This window comes from Aulonocara stuartgranti (genome assembly GCF_965226115.1).
Source record: "Aulonocara stuartgranti genome assembly, chromosome: 6".
NCBI lineage: Eukaryota > Metazoa > Chordata > Actinopteri > Cichliformes > Cichlidae > Aulonocara > Aulonocara stuartgranti.
The window spans coordinates 4,976,959-4,997,747 of NC_138944.1; the positions used below are offsets into that span (position 1 = coordinate 4,976,959).

General features: G+C 42.1%; 1 protein-coding gene across 8 annotated transcripts; it reads right to left on the reverse strand.

Annotated features, from left to right (window-relative positions):
- Window positions 1-733: 733 nt before the first annotated feature.
- Window positions 734-20,484, reverse strand: elf2b (E74-like factor 2b (ets domain transcription factor)). Of its 8 annotated transcripts, XM_082535831.1 has the most exons (11): window positions 20,106-20,484; window positions 16,485-16,525; window positions 13,539-13,659; window positions 13,185-13,434; window positions 4,990-5,103; window positions 4,682-4,870; window positions 4,273-4,368; window positions 3,669-3,864; window positions 3,005-3,406; window positions 2,745-2,922; window positions 734-2,596 (listed from the first exon to the last, which is right to left on the reverse strand). In XM_082535831.1, exons 3-11 carry the CDS (start codon window positions 13,611-13,613, stop codon window positions 2,030-2,032), a joined length of 2,067 nt encoding a protein of 688 aa, XP_082391957.1. In that variant the 5' UTR covers window positions 13,614-13,659; window positions 16,485-16,525; window positions 20,106-20,484; the 3' UTR covers window positions 734-2,029. The 8 variants fall into 8 exon arrangements, with proteins under 8 accessions (XP_082391957.1, XP_082391960.1, XP_082391959.1 ...); XM_082535834.1 differs by lacking the exon at window positions 16,485-16,525 and having other exon boundaries at window positions 3,669-3,861; window positions 4,282-4,368; XM_082535833.1 differs by lacking the exon at window positions 16,485-16,525 and having other exon boundaries at window positions 4,282-4,368.
- Window positions 20,485-20,789: the final 305 nt, after the last annotated feature.

The following is a 20,789-nucleotide window of genomic DNA, read 5'->3' on the forward strand; positions in this document are numbered from 1 at the left end:
TCACAGCGTAACCAGGGAACATTCAGGGTCACCTGATCCATCCCTAATTAAGCTTTGACAAAAAAGTCTCCCGATTCCAAACTGGAAGCTGCTTCCACAGAAGACAGGCCTGAAAGCTGACGGCTCTGCCTCCCATTCTACTTGTAAATACCCTGTGAACCACAAGTAAACCAGCAGTCACAGAGCAACATTCATAAATGAATGCATGAACTAGTTTTGCAGCATCACTCAGACAGCTTCTAATTAGATATTGCGCAAACGCAAGAAAACAGAAAGTGCTACAAATGCGTTGAAGAACGTATCCTGGTCACAGTGACTCAATTCCTCAAAGTGCTATTGGAGGACAAGGTGAGGCCATCCAGAGCCAGGGGGCCAATTCTCCCTCTGGTGTTTGGCTTTTCTCGGGGAGCTCCGGTTTCTCACACTACTGAAAAACAAGATTAACGCCGCCTGCCTGAGACATTTGAGTGCCTCACTTCTTGATTAAACGAAAAAACAACAACAGACAGCAGCCTCTGTGAACAGTTTGACTCTCTGTACAAAGTCTCTCTGCCATCTTTAGCTTGAGCTGAGCTAAACTGAGTAGACGGGAGGGAAAACTGCTCTGTAAAAGAACAGCGTTACCTATTTTATCCTGATTATCTTGTTTCATAATCATTTAAACCCAAACTCTAAATCTCCCAGCTCCAACATAAATGAACAAAAAAATAAATAAGTGATGCAGGGACAGCCGTCAGGTTTCAAATGTCTTTATATTTCAGTAAAATCTACTTTAATACACTTTGAAACAAGAGTACAACAAAATAGAATATACTTCAAATGTTGAATATACAAACAGTTCAGTCTGAACACAAACTTCTCTGTCTCTTCTTCTTCTTCCCTCTTTTCAGATTAAAAAAAATGAAATGCAGGAGCCTCGTTTTAAGCTGGAAGTAAAGTGACCTGGGATCCACAGTGAGCCATCTTTGCATAAACTTGATTAATTTCTTTCTTGCTTCTACAGACATTCCTATTTTCAGATGTGGCAGCATGCATCGGCTCAGTCGTGTTTTTTTGCATGCAGCCTGACTGCAGGGTCACAAAAATGTTCCAAAATTAAAAGAAAAAGGAGCAGCCGAGATCCTTTCTAGCCACATCCTCAGATGTGCTGTGAGCAGTCTGGCCTGTCAGATTCAACCTGTGTGAGCGTTAAAACAGCCAAATGGAGGCGGAAGAACCAGTAGAAAGAAAAATTAGTTTCCCTAGTTTCAATAATACTGTGCTTGGTACAAGGTATCAAAACACAAAGAAAACAAAACAACAGCTTACCGTTCAGACATCACATGAAGAAGAAAATTAAAATCTAAGGCTGTTCTGTTAACATTAGCTCCGTAAACTGTATAGCAGACATATTTATATTTATGTACATACATGACCGTGTTCTGTCTGATATCGCTCCTCGTGGGAACGCCTCTTCCTCTCACTCTCATAGCACCACCTACACTTGATCGGCACAGTGATATCATAATAATATTAATAAAAAAACTAATTGCTGGTTTTAACGTTTGTCTCTACAAAAGCTGCATTACACCCCAGCCCCATCCTCCGGGTCCTCTTGAATGTGACGGTTCACATTTTGCTTTTTGATTATTTGCTTTCATTTGTGTTTGTAGTGTTTCGCTTTTTTCCCCAGATTTCAAGTCAGTGACGGTGAAAGATTTCCAAAGCATAAACTGTAGTGATCAAAAGTTGGTCCCTTTTCCCAACACATCCCTTTCCTTCAAGTCTGTTTTCCTATGTTGGAGAGGTTTCTGTGCGGCTCTGAGACAGTCCGGATTAGTTCTAGGCAGCAACATGGAAGATGTGAAGACGGGCTCAGGAAGAAAAGACACACACAAAAAAAAAGGTGGGGGGGGGGGGGGGGGGGGGAAGAGACTTCTGGGCGTCTTTAAAGTCTCACAGACTGCTGCTGGTTATTACGAAGAAAAGTAGAAATGACTTCAGAAATGTACAAACGAGCACGCTCTGGCAGAGGAGACACGGACGCATTTCAACACTCGGGCTCTTCTGTCTTCATCGCCACGTCGGCCGAGTCCATTGGCTCCGATTTGACGCTCTGGGCCATTTTTGGATTCGCCTGATTCTGCTGGATCGGCACCTGCATGGCCTGTACCTGGACGCCGGCGGCCTTCAGCTTCTCCACCGCTCCACCTCCTATGACCAGCTCTGAGCCATTGATGACACCGCTAATGATACGAGGCTGCGCCGCCACCGCCTGGTTGGCCGCAGACACCGTCACCACGCCCGCCCCGCTGCCCGGCTGCGAAACCACCAGAGTCTGTTGCTGCGCCTGCGTCGGCACGGTGAGTCTCATCACTTGCGTTCCCGGCGCGACGTTGACGGGCGTGAGGGCGCGGACAGTCAGGGGGCTCCCGAGGAGGCTGATGCCCGCCGGCGAGGCCCCGACACCGGGCTTGTTTGTGCCCGTGGAGGTCTGGATCTGACACTGAGCCAGCTGGTGGGCTGGGATGGTGATGATCTTGGCGAGCTGGACAGTGATCTTGTCTCCGTTCTCCGCAGTGGCTGGCACCATGGTGGGGATGGTCTGGATCACGACCTGATGAAAAGAAGCATCATCAGTTCATCTTTTCAGTGCTGCGCAGTGACTCAACTGTTTCATCACCAAAACAAACTTAATTACTCAGAGTTATAAACACATTTCTAAACTTGGTTTTGCATCATTTTCGATTTTTGATTTTGCACACCTTCTGCTGGGAGTTGGCGTTTCCGGCAGCGGCGCCGATAGCCGAGGTGTTGGTGAGCAGAGTGGTTTGGCCGGCTGCTGCTGTTGTTCCCGCGGGCTGCTGCATGGCGACTGTGGAGATCTTCTGACCCAGTGATGTTGTCATGACTACTGGCACCTGCATAGCCACCCGGACCGTCCTGCAGGAGAGAGAGTCAGAAGGGTAAAGATCCGCATGAGCAAAGACGCCACATAGTGAACATCTGCGTGCAGGGGCCTCACCTCGCCCCTGTGGCGTTCGGGATGATTGCCGCGTGGGACTGCTGTTTCTGGTTCCCGTCCGACGCCACTGAGACCGTCACTATTCTTCCCGCCGTCACCGCTCCTCCTGCTGCTGGCTTGCTGCCTGTGGCCACTGGAGTGTGGACGACGTTGGTTTTGTTAGCGCCCCGCAAGATGTTGGGCTTCTTGGAGGATGACAGCTCGGTGGCGTGGAGCAGCATGTCTGACGGCGGAGGCACGCGCTCGTAGGACGCCGCTGTGTCCGAGCCGATCAGGTCCTCTGGAGCAGGAATCTCCGCCTTATCGTCGTCAATGATGACAATGTTTTTGGGCATCTCTTTGAACTGGTAAACCAGCCGCTGGCCCTCCACCTTGGCGAGGATGCCGCGCTGGTAGTAATATCTGAAGAAAAGGCATCAGAACATAAGATGCTGCTTTCAAAGAAAATAAAAATGAAATGTCAGCAGAGGACTGGAAATCAGCCTCTGTGAAGTCTAGCAAGGTAATCCTAAAGAGACGGAGCTATTTTTGTTTATCAAACCTCTACTGTTGCCTTTATCGCTGCCAAATTTAAAGTGTTTATTGGATCATAAAGATGTAATATACTTTGTTTCTTTCAAAAATGTAACACATCCGATTATAATCCCAGATAGGGACAGCCTACCTGAGTGCCCGCCCCATCGTCTCATAGTTCATGTCTGGTTTGTTCTTGTGCTTGCCCCACAGCTTGGACACGGCCTTTGAGTCAACCAGCTTGAAGATGCCCTTCTCCCTCTGGGTCCACTTTATGTATCTGGGACAGGTGTTTTTGTCCTGGAGGAGGTCCAGCAGGAATTCCCAAAGGTAGGTGGTGCTCCCTGCTGGAAATCAAAGATAATTAACATCTGTACTCAGTGTATTTATGCAGCGCTGCTGGACTGCTTTGTAAAAATGCTCCACAATTATTCTTCAAATGAGGAAACCGAACTTAAAAACATGAAACGTTGAGGTTTTCTCTGTAACATGACTCAGTCTTCACCTGGCTGTACAAAGCATTCTGAGGTGACTGCTGCTGAGAGTTAAGCACTGAGCACTGTATAAATAAAACTGAACCAAAGTCTAGTTCATGAAGGAGAAAAGCTAACTGAAAGGTCATATTAATGTTTAAAGCATTTTGACTGATTCATGAAATAAAAGTACGAGTTTCCGACAGCTGCAGGCACGGTGAATTTCTGTCTATGTTAACCAGAAAGCAGCATTTTTTTGTGTGGAAGAGCTAAAATGGATACCTCGGATACCTTTTCCTTCTCTTGGTTTCTTCTTGATGCCGACGTCCGGTGAGCCGTTGGAAATGGCTGACTGATGCGTCTTCGGCTTCCGTCCAGCTGGGAAGGGAAACATTTGAAAGAAGTCAGTTGTGAGACCGAGGTGTGACCCCCCTCGGATAAATTGACCACTAGATGGTGCTCTTGGATAAAGTCACTGAGCATAATTACAAGGTTCTGGTTTTGGATTTACAACTTGGCATCAGTGCTTCCAGATGTTTTGCATTTAAATTTTGGCTTGAAACACTGAATATTTTCCTTTTTCCCCAAAGTTTAACAAGCCCCCAGAAAGTTAAAGATATCAAATTAACATTTTGGGCTCTGGCTTCCTCCACATAACAGATAAGTTAACTTCCAGCTCTTTTAAGTCTACCTCGCTTCTTTCTGACTGGCTCGTGGTCGGGTTCTGGCTCCGGATCGTCCATAACCGTAGCCATATCCTCATCCTCCTCCTCACAACATTCCTCTGTTGATATCTCCACCTCGGACTCTGTGATCATGTCAGGCCGCATGGCAGCGTGGAGGAAGTCTTGTGTCGCTCCACTTTGTGGAAGGAACGCTTCTGCACAGAGGAATCATCACAGGGTTGATGAGGATCTACTAGACTGGCCAGCAGTTATGCTAACTGAGCATATAAACCTGAGCGGTGGTCCACTAACAGTGTATCTGTGTGTGTGTTACCTGGGCTGTGGTCTTCTTTGAGGCTGGAGGGCGAATCCATGCGTAGCAGAGCCTCTGCAGCCTCAATTGTTTTGTCAGAGCAGTGGACATTGGTGCCGTGAACAGAAGCCTCCACTGCGACAAACAGAAGACACGAAAACAGTCAGCAAACACTCGCCTGGACTTTTAACAGTTAGTGTTTTTCTTCTTTATTAAGCATGAGATCTCATCAATCTACTTCTTTTACATTTGAAGGAAAATATTAAGACATTTTTAATCTAAACAGATATGATACGTTAATGAGTTTTAAATAACTGAGATTGCCTTCTAGCTTCCGTCTGCAGAGTGGAGAACAGCAGCAATCCTAAAGTGGGGGTTCTCCTGGACAAACAAACATCTGGCACCCCCTAAAGGAAACCACCAGTATTGCAATACAAGTATTTTGACATTCTGAGTTCATAATTTCACCAATTTTGCCTGAAATGCAGCTTCAAACCATGACAGAGCCTCCACTGTGTTCTACAGATGGCTGTAGATACTGTTGTGCCTCGCTCCTGATAGCTTCCATACACACTTATCATAATTTATGCTGATTTTTCCCCCCCGTGTTTCTTAACCACAGATCTTCAGATACTGTTCATCTGCTGCAGATAGTTTTTAGGCCTCATACATCTTTTTTTTCTCAGATTTTGCACATCACACATGCTAATTTCAGCTAAGAGCTCTTTGGGAATCGTCTTTTTGATGCAAAAATATAATTTTATGCCTGTCAAACTGTTCTATTTTACTCAGATTTGTTTAAAGAAATGTGGAAAATGATGTGTTTTTCCAACAGGTTGCTTGTAATAATGCGTGTAACGATGCAATTTAAAATTTGTTCTAAGCTGTTATGTGTTCATCCATTGGTTAGGGGACTTTTTTTATGCTTGCCTGATTCATAGTTCAGGGTTGAATACTTCGACAAAATGGTCAGGTACAAGTACTGGACTGAAAATAAGTAAAAAAGCAGCAAATGTCCAAACAAAAACTTTGTAAGACCTTCATTAACCAACTACTGCTCAAAACCACTGTAAGAATTCCCAAGTCTTGTAACCAACATGTAAAGAAATAACATGTGACTCAAGACTTATGCACAGTACTCGATTTCCAGTTCACTCCCTACCTGCTGGATCATTATGGTGTCACAGTACAGTACAATACAATGCTGCAATATAGTGACATCAAAAAGGTGTATTTCTATCTATATGCAAATAGGGACCATCTTAAGCTTGAACAGCACAAATTTTGCACTGTTTTACAATAATTAATGTGATTATTCAATGTTTTGTTTATGATATATAATTTAGTCATTTGGATGAATTACTGAAGGATACTAAGATCAGACATTATGAACTCAATGAACTCACACTGTCAGCACAAAGACCACATACAAAGTAGACACCCAAAAATGTTTTAATTTCAATTCTTTCACCCCTTTTATATATTTTTTTTCTCCTCTTCATAGGTTTTTTTGGCATGTATGATTTCCCCTTTGAAATGTTTGTCTTATTCACTCTTCCCACATAAATTAAAACTAGAAACATTCGTCACTTACATTTACATTTAATTGTCACATATATATTGTATTAAAACGTTTTGGCTTCCCATAATTAAGCAAAATTTTTTGTCTACACAATTTAGCATGAGCAGACAAAATACTTGTGTTGACTTATACGCAATTTCCCAATAATTATGGCTGTTTGTTAAGCAAAAACAGAAGCCTGGGTAAACTAAAACCTGCTCACAGAATTTTTTGTTTTTGTTTTTAAATCTGGTGATTTTTCTTTAGTTGAAGATCTAAACCTCTCTGAGGACCAATTTTTTACATGAAGGAAAAACTCAATTTTCTTGCATATAAAGCCCAAACTCACTTCCTGCAAAGCTGGGTGTTTAATTCAATATGTTAACAATCAAACTATTGACCGACTCAGACGTGAGCAGCCCTCCTGTTTTATTCAAAAACAGGATACAGCCGCTGTCAGGGAAACTGTACGTGGACCTGTCTGAGGGAGCTCTGAGAAGGCACCCAGGAGCACCTGCTGTCGTTGTCAATCACCGGTGGGAAACACAAGATCCCATTACACCCTGCCCTATCCATGTTTGGCTATCTTGCTGAGGCAATGGGCACTGTGTCGAGGACAGAAATAGGCTATATTTAGGCTGTCCCACTCATTCACAAGCAAACAGGACACACTGCAGAGGTCCTGTGGCCTGCAGAGTCGCCCTTGAAAGTAAGCAGAGGTGCTGCAGTAAGGCCACCGAAAGGGTTGAGTTCAAACAGCTGCAGATGTGCCTGACCAACATGTCAAAATCTGAATTATCAGGGTTATAACTCATGTCTGATTATCCAATAAAAATTGCAAAATTGTTCAGTTTATTAGAATAATTATTTAAGTGTAAGCAAAATTACAATATATAAAGTTGGGAAAATCTCTCATTCACATTTACAGCTCGGTAACGGGGCCAAGAACAGCAGCAAGTCCGACAAAAAGTAGTGCTGCCCGTGATGACTTCCGTGTTTACACTCCTCACCCGTTCCCTCCAGTTCTCCTCGAAGAGGCACACAAATCCTCCTGTCACGCAACACTCGCTTTGCCTCCTATTGGCTGTCGCTCAGTTCAAGAGCCTGCCCCCAGACGCATCTGATTGGACTGCTGCTTACGTTCGGAAGCAGCGCGCGCACTACAGGACTAACGGACGAGTCAATCAAACACACGCCCCGCCCCCTCACATAAACAATGCTTCCGCCATCGAAATATTAGAAAAAAATACTTTGACATTAAAATTAAACAGAGGCGGAAACAAACACGGCGTTTAAGCGATAAAAGCCCGTTATTCAAAATCAGGAAACACGCAGGTGAAGAGAGTTTGTAGCTGGAAAGCTGAAGCCAACAACAAACGGCTACAAGGAAGAAAGCGCGTGAGCCAGGCCGTCCCACGCGCCTGCACAGCGGCTCCACAGGACGGTAACGGAAACCGTGAAACAAACAAACACACACACCAAAACCCGAGACCCAGAGGGTGCCACCGTGAGCCGATCACACATTAATCCACAAACATGACACAGGACGGCGCCTCACTCCCCGGAGCTGCTAATCAAGGATCAGCCTGCAGATTATTCAGGCTAAACTGACCCGAAACCGAAGCCAGCCGCAGTCAAACACCAAAACAAACGGCCATAAAAACGATCACAGGGAATATTTAACTGTGCACGCGTCGTTGATGCTGGTAAAAATAAACCCACATGTCCTTCCGACTCAGACAGCGTGGCAAAGACGTAGGAAAGACAACATCTCCACACTTCCTGGTTGTGCAGCCGAGCTGCAGACCGTTATTCTACACCACGCGGAGGGCAGAAAAAACTCCTCCCGCGTGCAAAACACCACTCATGCACGTAACTCTCCACCTGTACACACCACCGCATCCAACTGAAGTTTCCCTCCTTATAAACCGGCTCCGATTAAACCGTGTGGCGACGCCATGCAGGTTGCTAACCAAGGTGATCACTTCCTGATTGCCCTCCATTACTTCACCGCACTTCTTCTCAGCGGACGGCGGCGCAGCGGACGCACTTAAAAACAACAACCGCGCGCAGCTCAGATCGAAGCCGCGAGTGCGAAAAATTACGTTACCGGCTCTGATGAGTAGATCGAGTTGGTTTGCGTGCCCCTCATGCTGCGAAGTCGCCATGTTTTCCCCCTCGCTGCAGATTCACATTGACTCCTCACTGAATTGTATGGGAAGCTACTAGTTCAGATCACTCCGCCGCTAATGGGAAATCTCTTCGTATTGAACGCGACGCGTCACAGCGCCAGCAAAGGTACCCATCCGCCACCAACACAGGAAATCCTTCCGTCGACCTCCCCTTCTTGCGTAGTGAGCACGTCAAATAAAAGCTGCACCGTTTTTTAAAATAAGCTCACCGTTTTCACATCGCTGAAGCAAACTGACACGGATTTTTACTGTGAGTCTCTTAAAAAAGCATGTCAGTATAAGACCCAGCACTTAAAAAAAATGCTTTAAAGGTCTAATAAAATACAATTAAATAAGTATTATTTTGGTGACCAGTAAAGTTCTGCTACTGATATATGTTATATAAATATTTAAGCAACGTTTCTCATGTATCTTACATGAGATACATGGGGGGGGGGGGTCAAGATCTCTGTCTAAATAAATAAATAAATCTGGGTAAATTCCCAGATGATTAAACATGCAACTATTTTGCTGGTGATAACTGAAATGAGTAAAGAAAATCAACAGCCTATTTATGCAAGATAATTCATAATTTTATTGGGGGGGGGGGGGGGGGGGTTATATTGTTTAGGTCTGATTATTGGGGGGGTCATAACCCCCCTAACCCCCCCGGAAATTACGCCCCTGGAGCTGGAAAGTATTTATCATCGTTTTATTTATTTTGTCATATTACCATTTTACTAACTTAACTTTGACTATCTGTAATACATATAGATACATATTCATGCATGTGCTTACAGGTCATGGCACATAACAATGCCACAGGAGGGCAGAGCAGCACTGTTTTTGAATATATGACAGCATTTTGAACTGAAATACAATATATACACAAGGGAATGTGGCTTAATAAGAAATAAACTTGCTTTGTGAGGATTAAAATAATGAACTTATGCAAACTAAATTAGGATTGGTCAACTTAAAAGAGCTAGTGGAAAAATAAAGAAGATCAAATCTGCCATATGTTGCGACTTAACATCTTATATTTATACAATTATGTTAAAACTTATTTATTGATGAATGTCAGTGAGCTTAATTGTGATTCAGTGGTTTCTGAGACGACTAAGAGAAATAAACTACCTGATGATGATGCTACACATGAAGCAAAAAGTATGAAGTATTCACCTGATCGAAAAACCTGTATGTCTAAATTGATTGGATGTCTTTCTCTTCTTGTACAAGCTTCAAAGCCTGATTTCAAGCATGGAGCTCCAGGCCTATTTACACACGTGTGTATGAAGGTGAGCTGGATTGAAACGCTGCAATTTAATAAATCTATTATCTTTGTGGGAGTTCATTTTAAATCACATACTTTACAACTTAAGTAAAATTGAGACATGGAGTTTGGTAAAGCAAAGGTTAAATACTCACACATGAACTACTGCACTAACACCTAGTGTGGTAGGAGGACACCTATGCAAGTCAGGCTTTGAAAAGTATTTGTGTCTCTTTGGGATTAAAAATAAATCATTTAAAGGCGGGCACGGCTCATTTTAAAGGAGGATGTCACTGAAAAACTGCAAAACAAATGGAATTGTGTTGAGGATATTCTGCGCTCCACCAGTGACCCCCAAACCAAGTGTGCGGTGAGTTCATTAATCATTTTCTACACCTTGAGGAAATGCCTCTCCTGTTTTGTGCACTTGGTAATCTAACCAAACTAAAGTCTGAGCCATGAAACAATTGCAAGAAAACCTTCTGAGCAAATGAAGGGAAAAAAAGAAAGAAAGAATAATTTGCATATATGAGTTTACTACATCATCAGATTTACTACATCAGGTATTTTTTGTGTAGCTGGCAAAAGTTTTCCCGGTTTATTAATTATATCAGACTGCCTCTTACATGTCTTCAATGCATCATCTTAAATGTGAACTCAACAGGTTTCTTACTGAGAGCCACTATTCTGTGGACCGTGTCTTTTTTCCACATAACACACACAAAAAAAAGTGTGTTCAAACATGTAACCGCATCTTTAAAACAAATATGAGCAGAGGGACAGACTTTTATTTATAAAATTATTATGATAACATTTTTTCATTATTAAATTATTCTTTTTTTTTAAAAATACACTTTTTCTATCATCTTTAATAGAGACGCACAGATTGACTGTCTAAGGACCAGAATCAAAATTTCCAATGTTCTCTGTTCGGGGAGGTCACCGGCCGGTCAGTCTCACATATGTCCAGTTATGAGCTGGTCTATTTCATGCACGCAGGACATGTGCACAGCGGCACACAAACACGCACTGATATCTTGTTAGTATGAAAGCTTTTCACTGTAAGTGAAGACACAAAGTTTGTTTAAGTAAACTGTGAGGAGGGGAAACAACAAACACTTAAACCTCCTTCACCCAGCTGAACATGGACATTTTACAGAAGCTAAGAAAGGCAAAGTGGCTAACGCTAAAGCTATTCACAGTTCAGATCCAGCCATACGCCAGCGGCCTCGATACGAGCAGCGAACAGTCCAAAGCTTTCACGAGGAAAATTATGGAGATGAGTGAAAAAGAGAAAAAGGACAGATGGTGAATTTATAAACTCACTGGAAACTAGGGGTGGGGGGGAAAAAAAAAAATATCGATACTGTGTAGTATTGTGATATTTTGTTTGCTAATAATGTATCGATACAGGGACAGCAGAAATCGATATTTTGTTACAAAAAAAGGTTTTTGTGCTCTGACTTCAGAGCATGTTGATCCTTTTTCTGAGCAAGAATCCTGACATTCCTTCACTGTCCAAATGTGTTTAACTTTTTTTTGGCAGCAATAAACATGACAGTTTACTTATTTTAATTTAAGACATGTTTTATTTTAATTAAGTTTAAAACTTTTTTATTTAATGTAAAATTATATTTTGTTTTAATTTACTTTCAAATTCTTCAGTTGCTGAAGGGCCTGCATAGTTTTCATAAATTGCATAGTTCAGAATAGCTATAATTGTACCAGATGGTTGCATTCAGTTAAGTTGGACTAGACTGTAATACAAACCGTCCAGTTTGTCACCAATATAACTGACTGAAATGAGAGAAAGACTGAGTGTGAGACTTTATCAATATTCATTTTATCTAATATCAAAGTTTACCATTATGTACAGAATCTGAATATCGCAAAATATTTTTAAAAAATTGCAATAATATCGTATCGTGTGTTAAGTATTGTGATAATATCGTATCGTGGGATGTATGGTGATTCCCACCTCTACTGGAAACATACTTTTGTTACTTAAATCTGCTGCCCCTGCTTTTGTTTGGTACGGTAAAATGTGTCAGGTAAAGGTGCGTGTACACATTTTCAGTTGATTATTTGTTCCACTTTATTTTGAGGTGTTTAAGTGAGAGAAGATCCTGAAACTTAGCAACTTTTTCTTATGATCAAAATTATTATATTTCACTGAAGAAAAGTTGATTTTTGTTGAGAATTTTAATTACATGCTGCAACTTAAAGTTCTTAGAAAGAAAATTGAAACCTCCATCTCTCTGACCTTTAAATATGTTCCAAATTACTGAAAACAGCACTGGACTGGACGGCGGGTATCACCAATATGGCAAAATCTAATTATTAGCCAGTAAATACGGGATAAAACCTCATAAAACAGAAAATTCAACTACACAACAACACCCACAAGGTGGCAGTGCACTCCCAGTGTGCTGACTCCCATCACCAAAGAAGTACTGGGAGTTGAATAGTGACAGATACAAGGGAAGCCCTGCTGTAATCACAGGAATTCAAGAGTAAGGGCCTGAATGCACCGAGTAACCTTTAAATAGTTTAAATATAGTTTAAAGATTCAGAGCTCTAATTTGCACCCCTAAATACAGTTAAGGAATGAATTCACACGATTACTAATTTTCTGCAGTTTTACTCTCTTGCTTTATCTGTAGCACGAGTGTTGATTTCTGACTTCTTAAAAATATTCTTTATTGATCCTTATCACCCGTATTCCTGATTTGATTAGTTGGTCAGTTTTGTGCTAACGAAGAGTGAAATGATGCATGAAACAACACCTGAAGCAGAAAGCCTGAGTTAACAGAAAGTTGATATTCACCATCATAATATTAGTCATCTCTGACCGAGGTTTAAGGATTTACTCATCCAGCTAGCACAAAGAAAGTCTGGCTATGTTGAACTTTAAAGGACATTTTTTAAGTACAGCACAGATGTTGCTCAGTGATTTAGTTGGTGTCTTTTGTTAAGCTGATGGCCTGAGTTAAGTGTTATCGAGGTTCTTGTAACTAACTTTTTTTTTTTAAATACAATCACGTGCAGTTTTAAAAATCATTCTGATTGCCTTTGAGGCAATAAAATAACCTCTCCAAAAAATCTGATTTTATGCTGTTTTAACTGGAAAGACTATTCAAAATCTGACTGATGCAATAACATAACAAAGACCGTGGCACACTTTTAGTAACACAAAACATTTTTGCCTCACCTGGGTCCCGATCCGTCTCCACTTCCTGTTCGTTTCCCACTTCCTGCATGATATAGGCCTCATCACCATACAACAACACTTGGGCTGAGTAATTCTGCTCCTCAGCCAGGCTGGCACTAGGAATCTCTTCCACTATGACTGCTGGGTAGTCCTGAGCCTCCTCCTTTTCCTCTTCATAGGCCTCCTCGGCTTCACACTCACCCTCCACCTCTCCCTCCAGCTCCAAGTCCACCTCACACTCTCCCTCCTCCTGGAGAAAGTCGGCAAGGAGAATAAAAAAAGAGAAACTGTCATAAAAAGATTTTTCTAACTGAAAGAGTAAGTTTGAAATGAGTTTGTCTGTGTCTGCCGCACCTGCTCTGGGTCCTCTTCAGCTGTGACATACTCCACCACTGTCCCACCAGTGTCAACCAGCACCACTGAGGTCATGACTCATGCTCGTCTGCAATTTGCCACAGCTGCTCTGCCTGGTGGGCTGGAAAAAAATAGAAGAGGCAACAAAAACAAAAACTTCATTAACACAAAAAGTCCACACACCAGTCTCACTAAAAAGCTCCCAAAGCTGTGAAAATCAGAGTACAAATCATTACAAAACAGAAGTAAACTGGCCAGCTCCTTGCCACACCTTCCTCCTTTGTCCAAACTACAGGCCAAGCTCTCGTTAAAGGGAGCAATCTCATCTCGCTCATCTCCACCCTTCTGGCTTTAGCCTACAGGAAGTGCCTTTCTGCTGTAACAGGAAGAAATGAGCTGACAACAAGCCAAATCCACCCCCTGAAACACATGCACAGTGTCCAGTGGAAGATCAAGACAAGGTGGAACCACAGGGCCCTCGCTTTCCCGTCAGAGCTGCACTGCTGGGCCAAAACATATACAAACATGAACACAACAGCAGGAAGTCATTTAAATCTTTAACTGCCCACTGTTTAAAGGGTTGGTGTGGTCTGATGTTGTCAAATGGAAAGTAAGGAAAGAAAGGTATGTCAAACAGAAAATAAAATTTAAAAAAACAAAACTCAACTTCTCAGTAAAAGTAAAACTAAAAGCATCAAAGTATCTCACCTCCAACCCTCCCTAAAACAATCATAGTTCACCAAGCATAGACACAGAAACCCTTTCAAACTTCCTCCATGTACTTGAAAGGGTTTTAACTCTAAATACACTAAAAAGTGTAAGAAATGAATTAAACTGGGCTTTCATATGCTCTGCAGTGAAAGCATTACTCGGTCTGGCTAACAAACTATGTCTGAGTAACAGTAGTAACCAACCTGCAGGGCTTTTACACTGTGTATGCAACTGCACGTGCAGGACTAGAAAATCCACTGTGTGGAGAACAGTCCGCATTATGGTTTTTCTTGCTTTTTAACATGATATAAACTGTTACAATACTTGATGCTCACAATACAAAAACAAAATCTCTTCTGAAGAGAGCTCGACTCATGGCAGCTGATAGTTGTTGAAATCAGAAAAATTAAAGAAGTCACCACTTCATTGCTGGAATATTAAAAGAAGATGTTGAAATAGGAAACAAAGCACTTGAAGCGGTTTCTCAAAAACTTTCAGAAGTAAGTAACTATGCATTTCAATACATGTTTACTAATGTTCTATGCAAGAAAGGAAAGCCACCATGGACAGGATTTTAAGATAATTATAGGATTTTAATGCAAATATAGCTTATTGCAGATATATTTTATAGAAAAAGGTTTGTCTGAAGCATGCACTACACTCTATTTTCAATATCAAAGAAGACACAAACTGAGCAGGTCATTAACTACAACACACAAGACATGGGATTCATGCATGGTCCAGGGCTTTTTGCTCCTCAGCCATAAAAGGCTAAGGCGGTATTGTCGTCACCCTGACGGCCAGGTGGGCACATAGCCTGGACACCCAAGTTTGTGAATCCGAGAACGAAGCGATTCATACCATAGGTGCATCTACTAGGAGGCTGAGGGGTACCACTGGCCACTGCTAGTATTTTATAGTTTTATACCCACCCTGGTGCACCAAGCTGACCACAAAACGCGCTCCACAGTGTGTTTCAGGACACTAGGACATGGCCGGTTACTCCAAGTGCTGTATAATGGATGAGCCATGCTGTGCCGGTGTTCCCTCGGCTACTGAAACCAGAATGCTATCAGCTCAGTAGAAGTCCTCTGCTCAATTATTCAGCATCATATGGCAGACACTAATTGGCAGAGCTGTAAGGGCTACGTTATCCTCACAGACATGTTTGGCAATCATGTGACCCCTCTCAAAGACGGACATTTAGTGTAGAGCCTCCAGAAATCAAGACACTGCAGGTTTCCATTCTGAAAGTAAAGATGAGTAAACCTTCCTTTACTCTCAAGCAATCCGGCTACTTAGCAGCTAAAATGACTGAGCGACCGCACTGTATTCTGTACTGGAATACTTTTTAATGGCCTTTTGGCGTTATCATAACTGTTTGCTTTATCTGTAATAAAATCATAAAATTTTCATGGGGCGTTAAAGTGAGACGTTAGAGACACTGTACCTTTTCAGGTTTGAGGTTTCATGCCTCCTGCTCTCTGACACAGAAACAGGGTAACCAAATATAGGTGTGTGTGTTTCTCTGTGTTTCACTACTCCGCTCAAACTGTCAGACGTTATTATGCAAGCTCATGGAGAAGTCAGCGATTGTGACACACAGGGTTTTTGTAAACTATCCAAGTTATCTCACTCTGTCCATCAGAAAGCGACTGAGTGTCAAAGTACAGACTCCTGCATGTGGAAAGTGTACTGTAGGTTTTCACTAATATGACGACACAGATCGGCAAAAACCCTTTCACCTACTCAACTAAACAATCTGCAGTGGTATTGAATATGTAGGTTGCAGGGCCAGTTCCACAGTGGGTTGATTACATGCACACACACATACACACAAAAGAGATCTGTTAAGAGCCGGCTCTCTCAGGCCGGTTGCACTGATTCAAACAAGTATTACAGGACCTGCTACACGACACGCGGCTGTGTCTCACTTCTCAGCTCAAACATAAATGAGTAAAAAGGCAGTTAGTCATGCTGGTATTCCAGGAATGGGAAATGTTTGCGCCGGTCTGCATTTCCTCTGCATGTGTGCGAAACCCACCTTTAACTTCATAACCGATTGCCAGGATGAGAGCAGAGTAGCAGCTAAATTTAATTACAAATGTTGTTCTGGGTTCACAGTAAGCGAAGTCTCCAGATTTTGTGAGGTTAAGCAGCCATTGTGACATCAGGTAAGCCATCCCACCACCACTCAATCTCAATGAACTAAAAAGAAAACTAGAATAAACTTGCCTCGCCGCAGAGCCGATGCGAAATGCTGCGTTGCATCTTTACTGAAATCGAGAAAAAGAGAATCGAGGAGAGTGAAAGAAGGATGTGATGTTTTCTTGCTGTAGAAATGAGAAAGCAACAGAAGTTATTCTGAATCTCTCTGCGTCTCTGAAGATGTCTCCGTATTCCTCTCTGTCCTGACATCCATCCACCCGACCAGCACTCTCCTCTCCCTGTGTGCATGCTCGTTTTCTGCCTGCTCCCTGGGTGGAAGGAACCTCTCAGAGCGACTCAGCACTTCTCAGACCCTGCCCTGAGCTCACATCACATGACAAGGGTGGAACACACACAGTCACATGATCTCTCAACAACAGCCCTTTTGTTCCAAGTAACTGGGGCTGCTGGTCACGATACAACGCCATGCCTTGTGCCCTGCCCTGCTGGCCTTCGCCAAACACACACAGATGACAGAACAAGCACATACACAGCAAGTATGACCTCAGGATTTACTTGACACCCACCCGACTCCATTCATACAGGCACACAAAAGAAAAATACACTCCGCTTATATAAAGAATTAAACAGCCATTAAGTTACTGATTATACATTTAATTTTTAGTTTGCTTTACAATACACAAGCCAGCACTGCCAAAATGGTGTGAAGTAAATCAGCTATGCTGAACCTTTAACTTCTGGATGTCAGTTATTCAAGTAGTCAGTTTGCGTATTGATGGTGGAGAGTTTAAGTACCACGCTTCATGGGGGAAAATGCCATTAACAGCCGAGTCCTTGGTCGACCTCTGCTGCATATGAAGTATCTGATATCTCCGTGCTGGTGTTATTCTACCAGATCATAATGCAGTTCCAGGACTATCGTTCATATCATTATCAACATGAAAGATAAGAGACGCATGTAGACATTATGATATCGCCTAATAGTTCTGGAGGCTGCATTTTGAAGCTAGACTGTAATTTATCATGTCAAACTCTAACATGCAGGTGCAACACACACACACACACACACACACGCGCACGCGCACACGCACACGCACACGCACACACACACACACAGGTTAATTATTTGCCAACTAAAAAGAACTAAAGACAAGCTTCTCAGATGATCTATACGTCACATCAAACTAGAATATCAGTCAGACAATCCATTAAAAACACTCCAAAAGTCTCCAACCTGCACAAACAGAGTAGAGTCCAGTGACTCAATGTAGTGAATGAGGCCAACTCAATAAAAAAAAAATAACACATAAAAACAGATAAAAATAAATAAATAATTCATCTGAATTTCTGACAGACTAATCAAATATTTAACTCAAGTTTAACTTGTTTCAACTTTCATTTTAAAACTACTTAAAACTGCCTTTTATGAATATTAGAAGGATTAAATGACACAATTATTACAGAGATATTTATCACAATACAATGTATAAATGAGATGGAATTAGCAGTTTAGAAATGCATTGTTTATTTGTATCCTCTGTGCAAATTGAATAATGCATGTGATTCAGAAAACTCATCAGCTACATATATATGGCTTTGAACAACTATAAGAACATAATAATTCAGATGAAAATTGTTCCTTTTATGCTGTCACTCTTGTTTCTTTAGGCTGAAGCATTTTCACTCTTCTCTGAAACCCCAAATTCACTCCCTCTACAGGCTGTTGGAGCTTCAGATGAAGTAAAATGACTTCATCTCTTTGGAAACACTTTGGTTTCAAGTGTAGTAAGGAGCAAGAGCAAGTGCACGATGTCCCAAAAATCAAGTTATAACATTAAATAATAATGAGCATAATTTCGGCCACAGTCACACAAGCCCAAAATATAAAGACACACACAACAAGTGCAACCTTTTGTGATTTAAACTTGCACACCTCTCTTGTATCCCATCATACATCATCTTCTGTGGCAACCAACCCCTTGGACCCAGGGTCCATGTTTGCAGTGGAGAACATTTGTGAAACCTTCAGACCACACAGTTCAACTGTTGACTCGCACTGCAGGACATGGTGTCTGGTTAATGATGAACAAGCACAAAGAGTGGACACTCCCAGCCTGCAGCATTTAAATAGGTCCTTTGCCCCACACAATCAAACTGTAAATACCTCCACACACCAACGCACACAACTGCGAGAAAGAGTGTGAACTCTTTGTTAATACTAATGTAATAATTACCCATACAAATGATCTCAGATCATCTCAGGAGCCCTAAGAACAGTCGGGATATCTTTAACCCTTCGCAGGTCATTCCTCAGAGTCTCAGATTAACATCAGGACGTTAAGCTGATACATGCACCAGCAGGGGGGCACGTGCTGAATCAGGCCAGAGATACATTTAAAATAAATAAATAAATCCCATATAAGCCACACATAAATCAACCTTATAATGCACACTATTATATTGGCTATTTTTCTACACAGTTTGTTCAATCATCACAAGGTTAATTTATCTACTCATTCACTCACAAGACAGATCTCTGAAACCATGATGCTGCCTCCACCATGCTTCACAACTGCAATGAGGTTTTAGTGTTGGTTTCATTTTTGTCCCATCTGTCCAAGAACTGTTGCAGAAAAATGATGTGCGACAAAGATTTAAGAAAATCTGCAACAAGTGTTTATTATTATAATATTTTATATTATCGTATTTATTTATTTAAGTATTGTAAAGCAATACTCTCTTCCCCCCCAGCAAGCCCTCCCCCACCACTTAGTTGTGTCATTACATTTCCTATTCAGGATATTTGTAGGGCCTACATAAAATTAATTAACAACATTGATGGCAAAATGCATTACAGCGTGTAGAGGAAATCTTTCCATTTTCAGCTAATCACATTTTCTAACAGGAAATGAGGGGGGAAAAGAATAAATACATGAGCAACAATGACCTACTTCTGACCACAACACCTGTTATAACATCATAATGCAAATCTGCCTCTCAACACTCACCTGTGTTGACACTATTCTGTCAACACAGGTTTATATGTTACATGCATGCAGTAGTTACCAGATCCCGACAAACTAAATGTCAAAGAAATCACTGATGTCAACAGCGTATATAACTTTAAAAACAAACAGCTGCTGTATTTTGTGTTATTGTCTGATGCCTTTCCGAAAGCAAATTAAAACCTCATAAAGACAACGTGTTGGTGTGTAGATCTATAAAAGTTATAAATATACTGCATTTAATTTTTTATCCAATTTTTACAGCTTCTCATACATATAAATGACTCTTGCTAAAGTTGGGGGGTTTACGCTGGTGTCTATCAATTATTCTCTCATTGTAACACAATAACTTAAACATGTCAACTGGACTAAGGCTGAAGGTGCTGTGCAGTCCCATACAAACTGAGACACCTGCTCACCCTAACCTGGAGTCAAAGACTATGTTGGACATAAAGAGCAGCCCACAGGAGGGAATCTGTAATTGAAATGATACCTCCCTGAACTAATAGTCTACTCAATTCAGCATGTAACGCCCAAATCTCTTTGAGAGCCCCGAGCAGAAACTGAATGTGGAGCATTAACTTCGCTAACGCTAGCTAGCTAAGTTAGCAATGAAAGAAAAGCAAGTAAACAGAGGATAACAACAAACCATGTGGCTAACGCTGCTACAGAGCTCACTCACCGTCTAATCCTTCCTTTCAGCTCCTGATCGGCTCACAGGCAGCAGTGTGTGGTTAGCTGGGTGCTAACCTCCTCCTCCTCCTCCTCCTCTGAACCCGCCGCTGCTGTAAACTGTCAGCCCGGAGGAGTCCCGCTGTTAGCGGACACTGCTCGGCTAGCGTTAGCTGGTCGCCTTCATGGTGAGGAGAGGGAGGAGGAGACCTCCCGGATCCTCCCGGCCGACCAGAATCAAGTTATCCGCGATTCTGGGGTGTAAATGCGGGTCCGTGAGTGAGCTGCGAAACGGTCGGTCGAGTCTGCAGAGGCTCATGGAGACTGGCTCAGTCAGTTTACTCTCTGCTTGTTCAGGCAAGTGACACTAGTGACGTCACGCCGTATCATAAACAATCCCAGCCCACCAACAATTAAAGAGTCATTCTTTACAGCTGTACACAGTGGGTTTTAAATCAAACAGTCCACACGTGACTAAAGTGCAGACCAAATGCTGTTTCCTCTCATCAGATGCTTGTTTGTGGATCTCTCTGCCTTCGGGTTTGTCTTCAGCAAATGAAAAGCATGCTCTGTTTGCATAGAGAACATGAGATCAGTACTTGAAAACTGAAGAATATCTTTTTTTGTTGCTTTTGCACTTTGCTTTGGGTCATTATCCATTTGCACTGGATCGTGCTTTCCACCTTTGACCCCC

What these genes read in the sequence shown, in the direction of transcription:
- elf2b (XM_082535829.1), bottom strand. Translation starts at nt 13,613, where the DNA reads ATGACCTCAGTGGTGCTGGTTGACACTGGTGGGACAGTGGTGGAGTAT. An exon ending in CTGAAGAGGACCCAGAGCAG is followed by an intron (nt 13,435 to 13,538) that starts GTGCGGCAGACA and finishes GACTTTCTCCAG; the next exon opens with GAGGAGGGAGAGTGTGAGGT. An exon ending in CAAAGAAGACCACAGCCCAG is followed by an intron (nt 4,871 to 4,989) that starts GTAACACACACA and finishes TCCTCTGTGCAG; the next exon opens with AAGCGTTCCTTCCACAAAGT.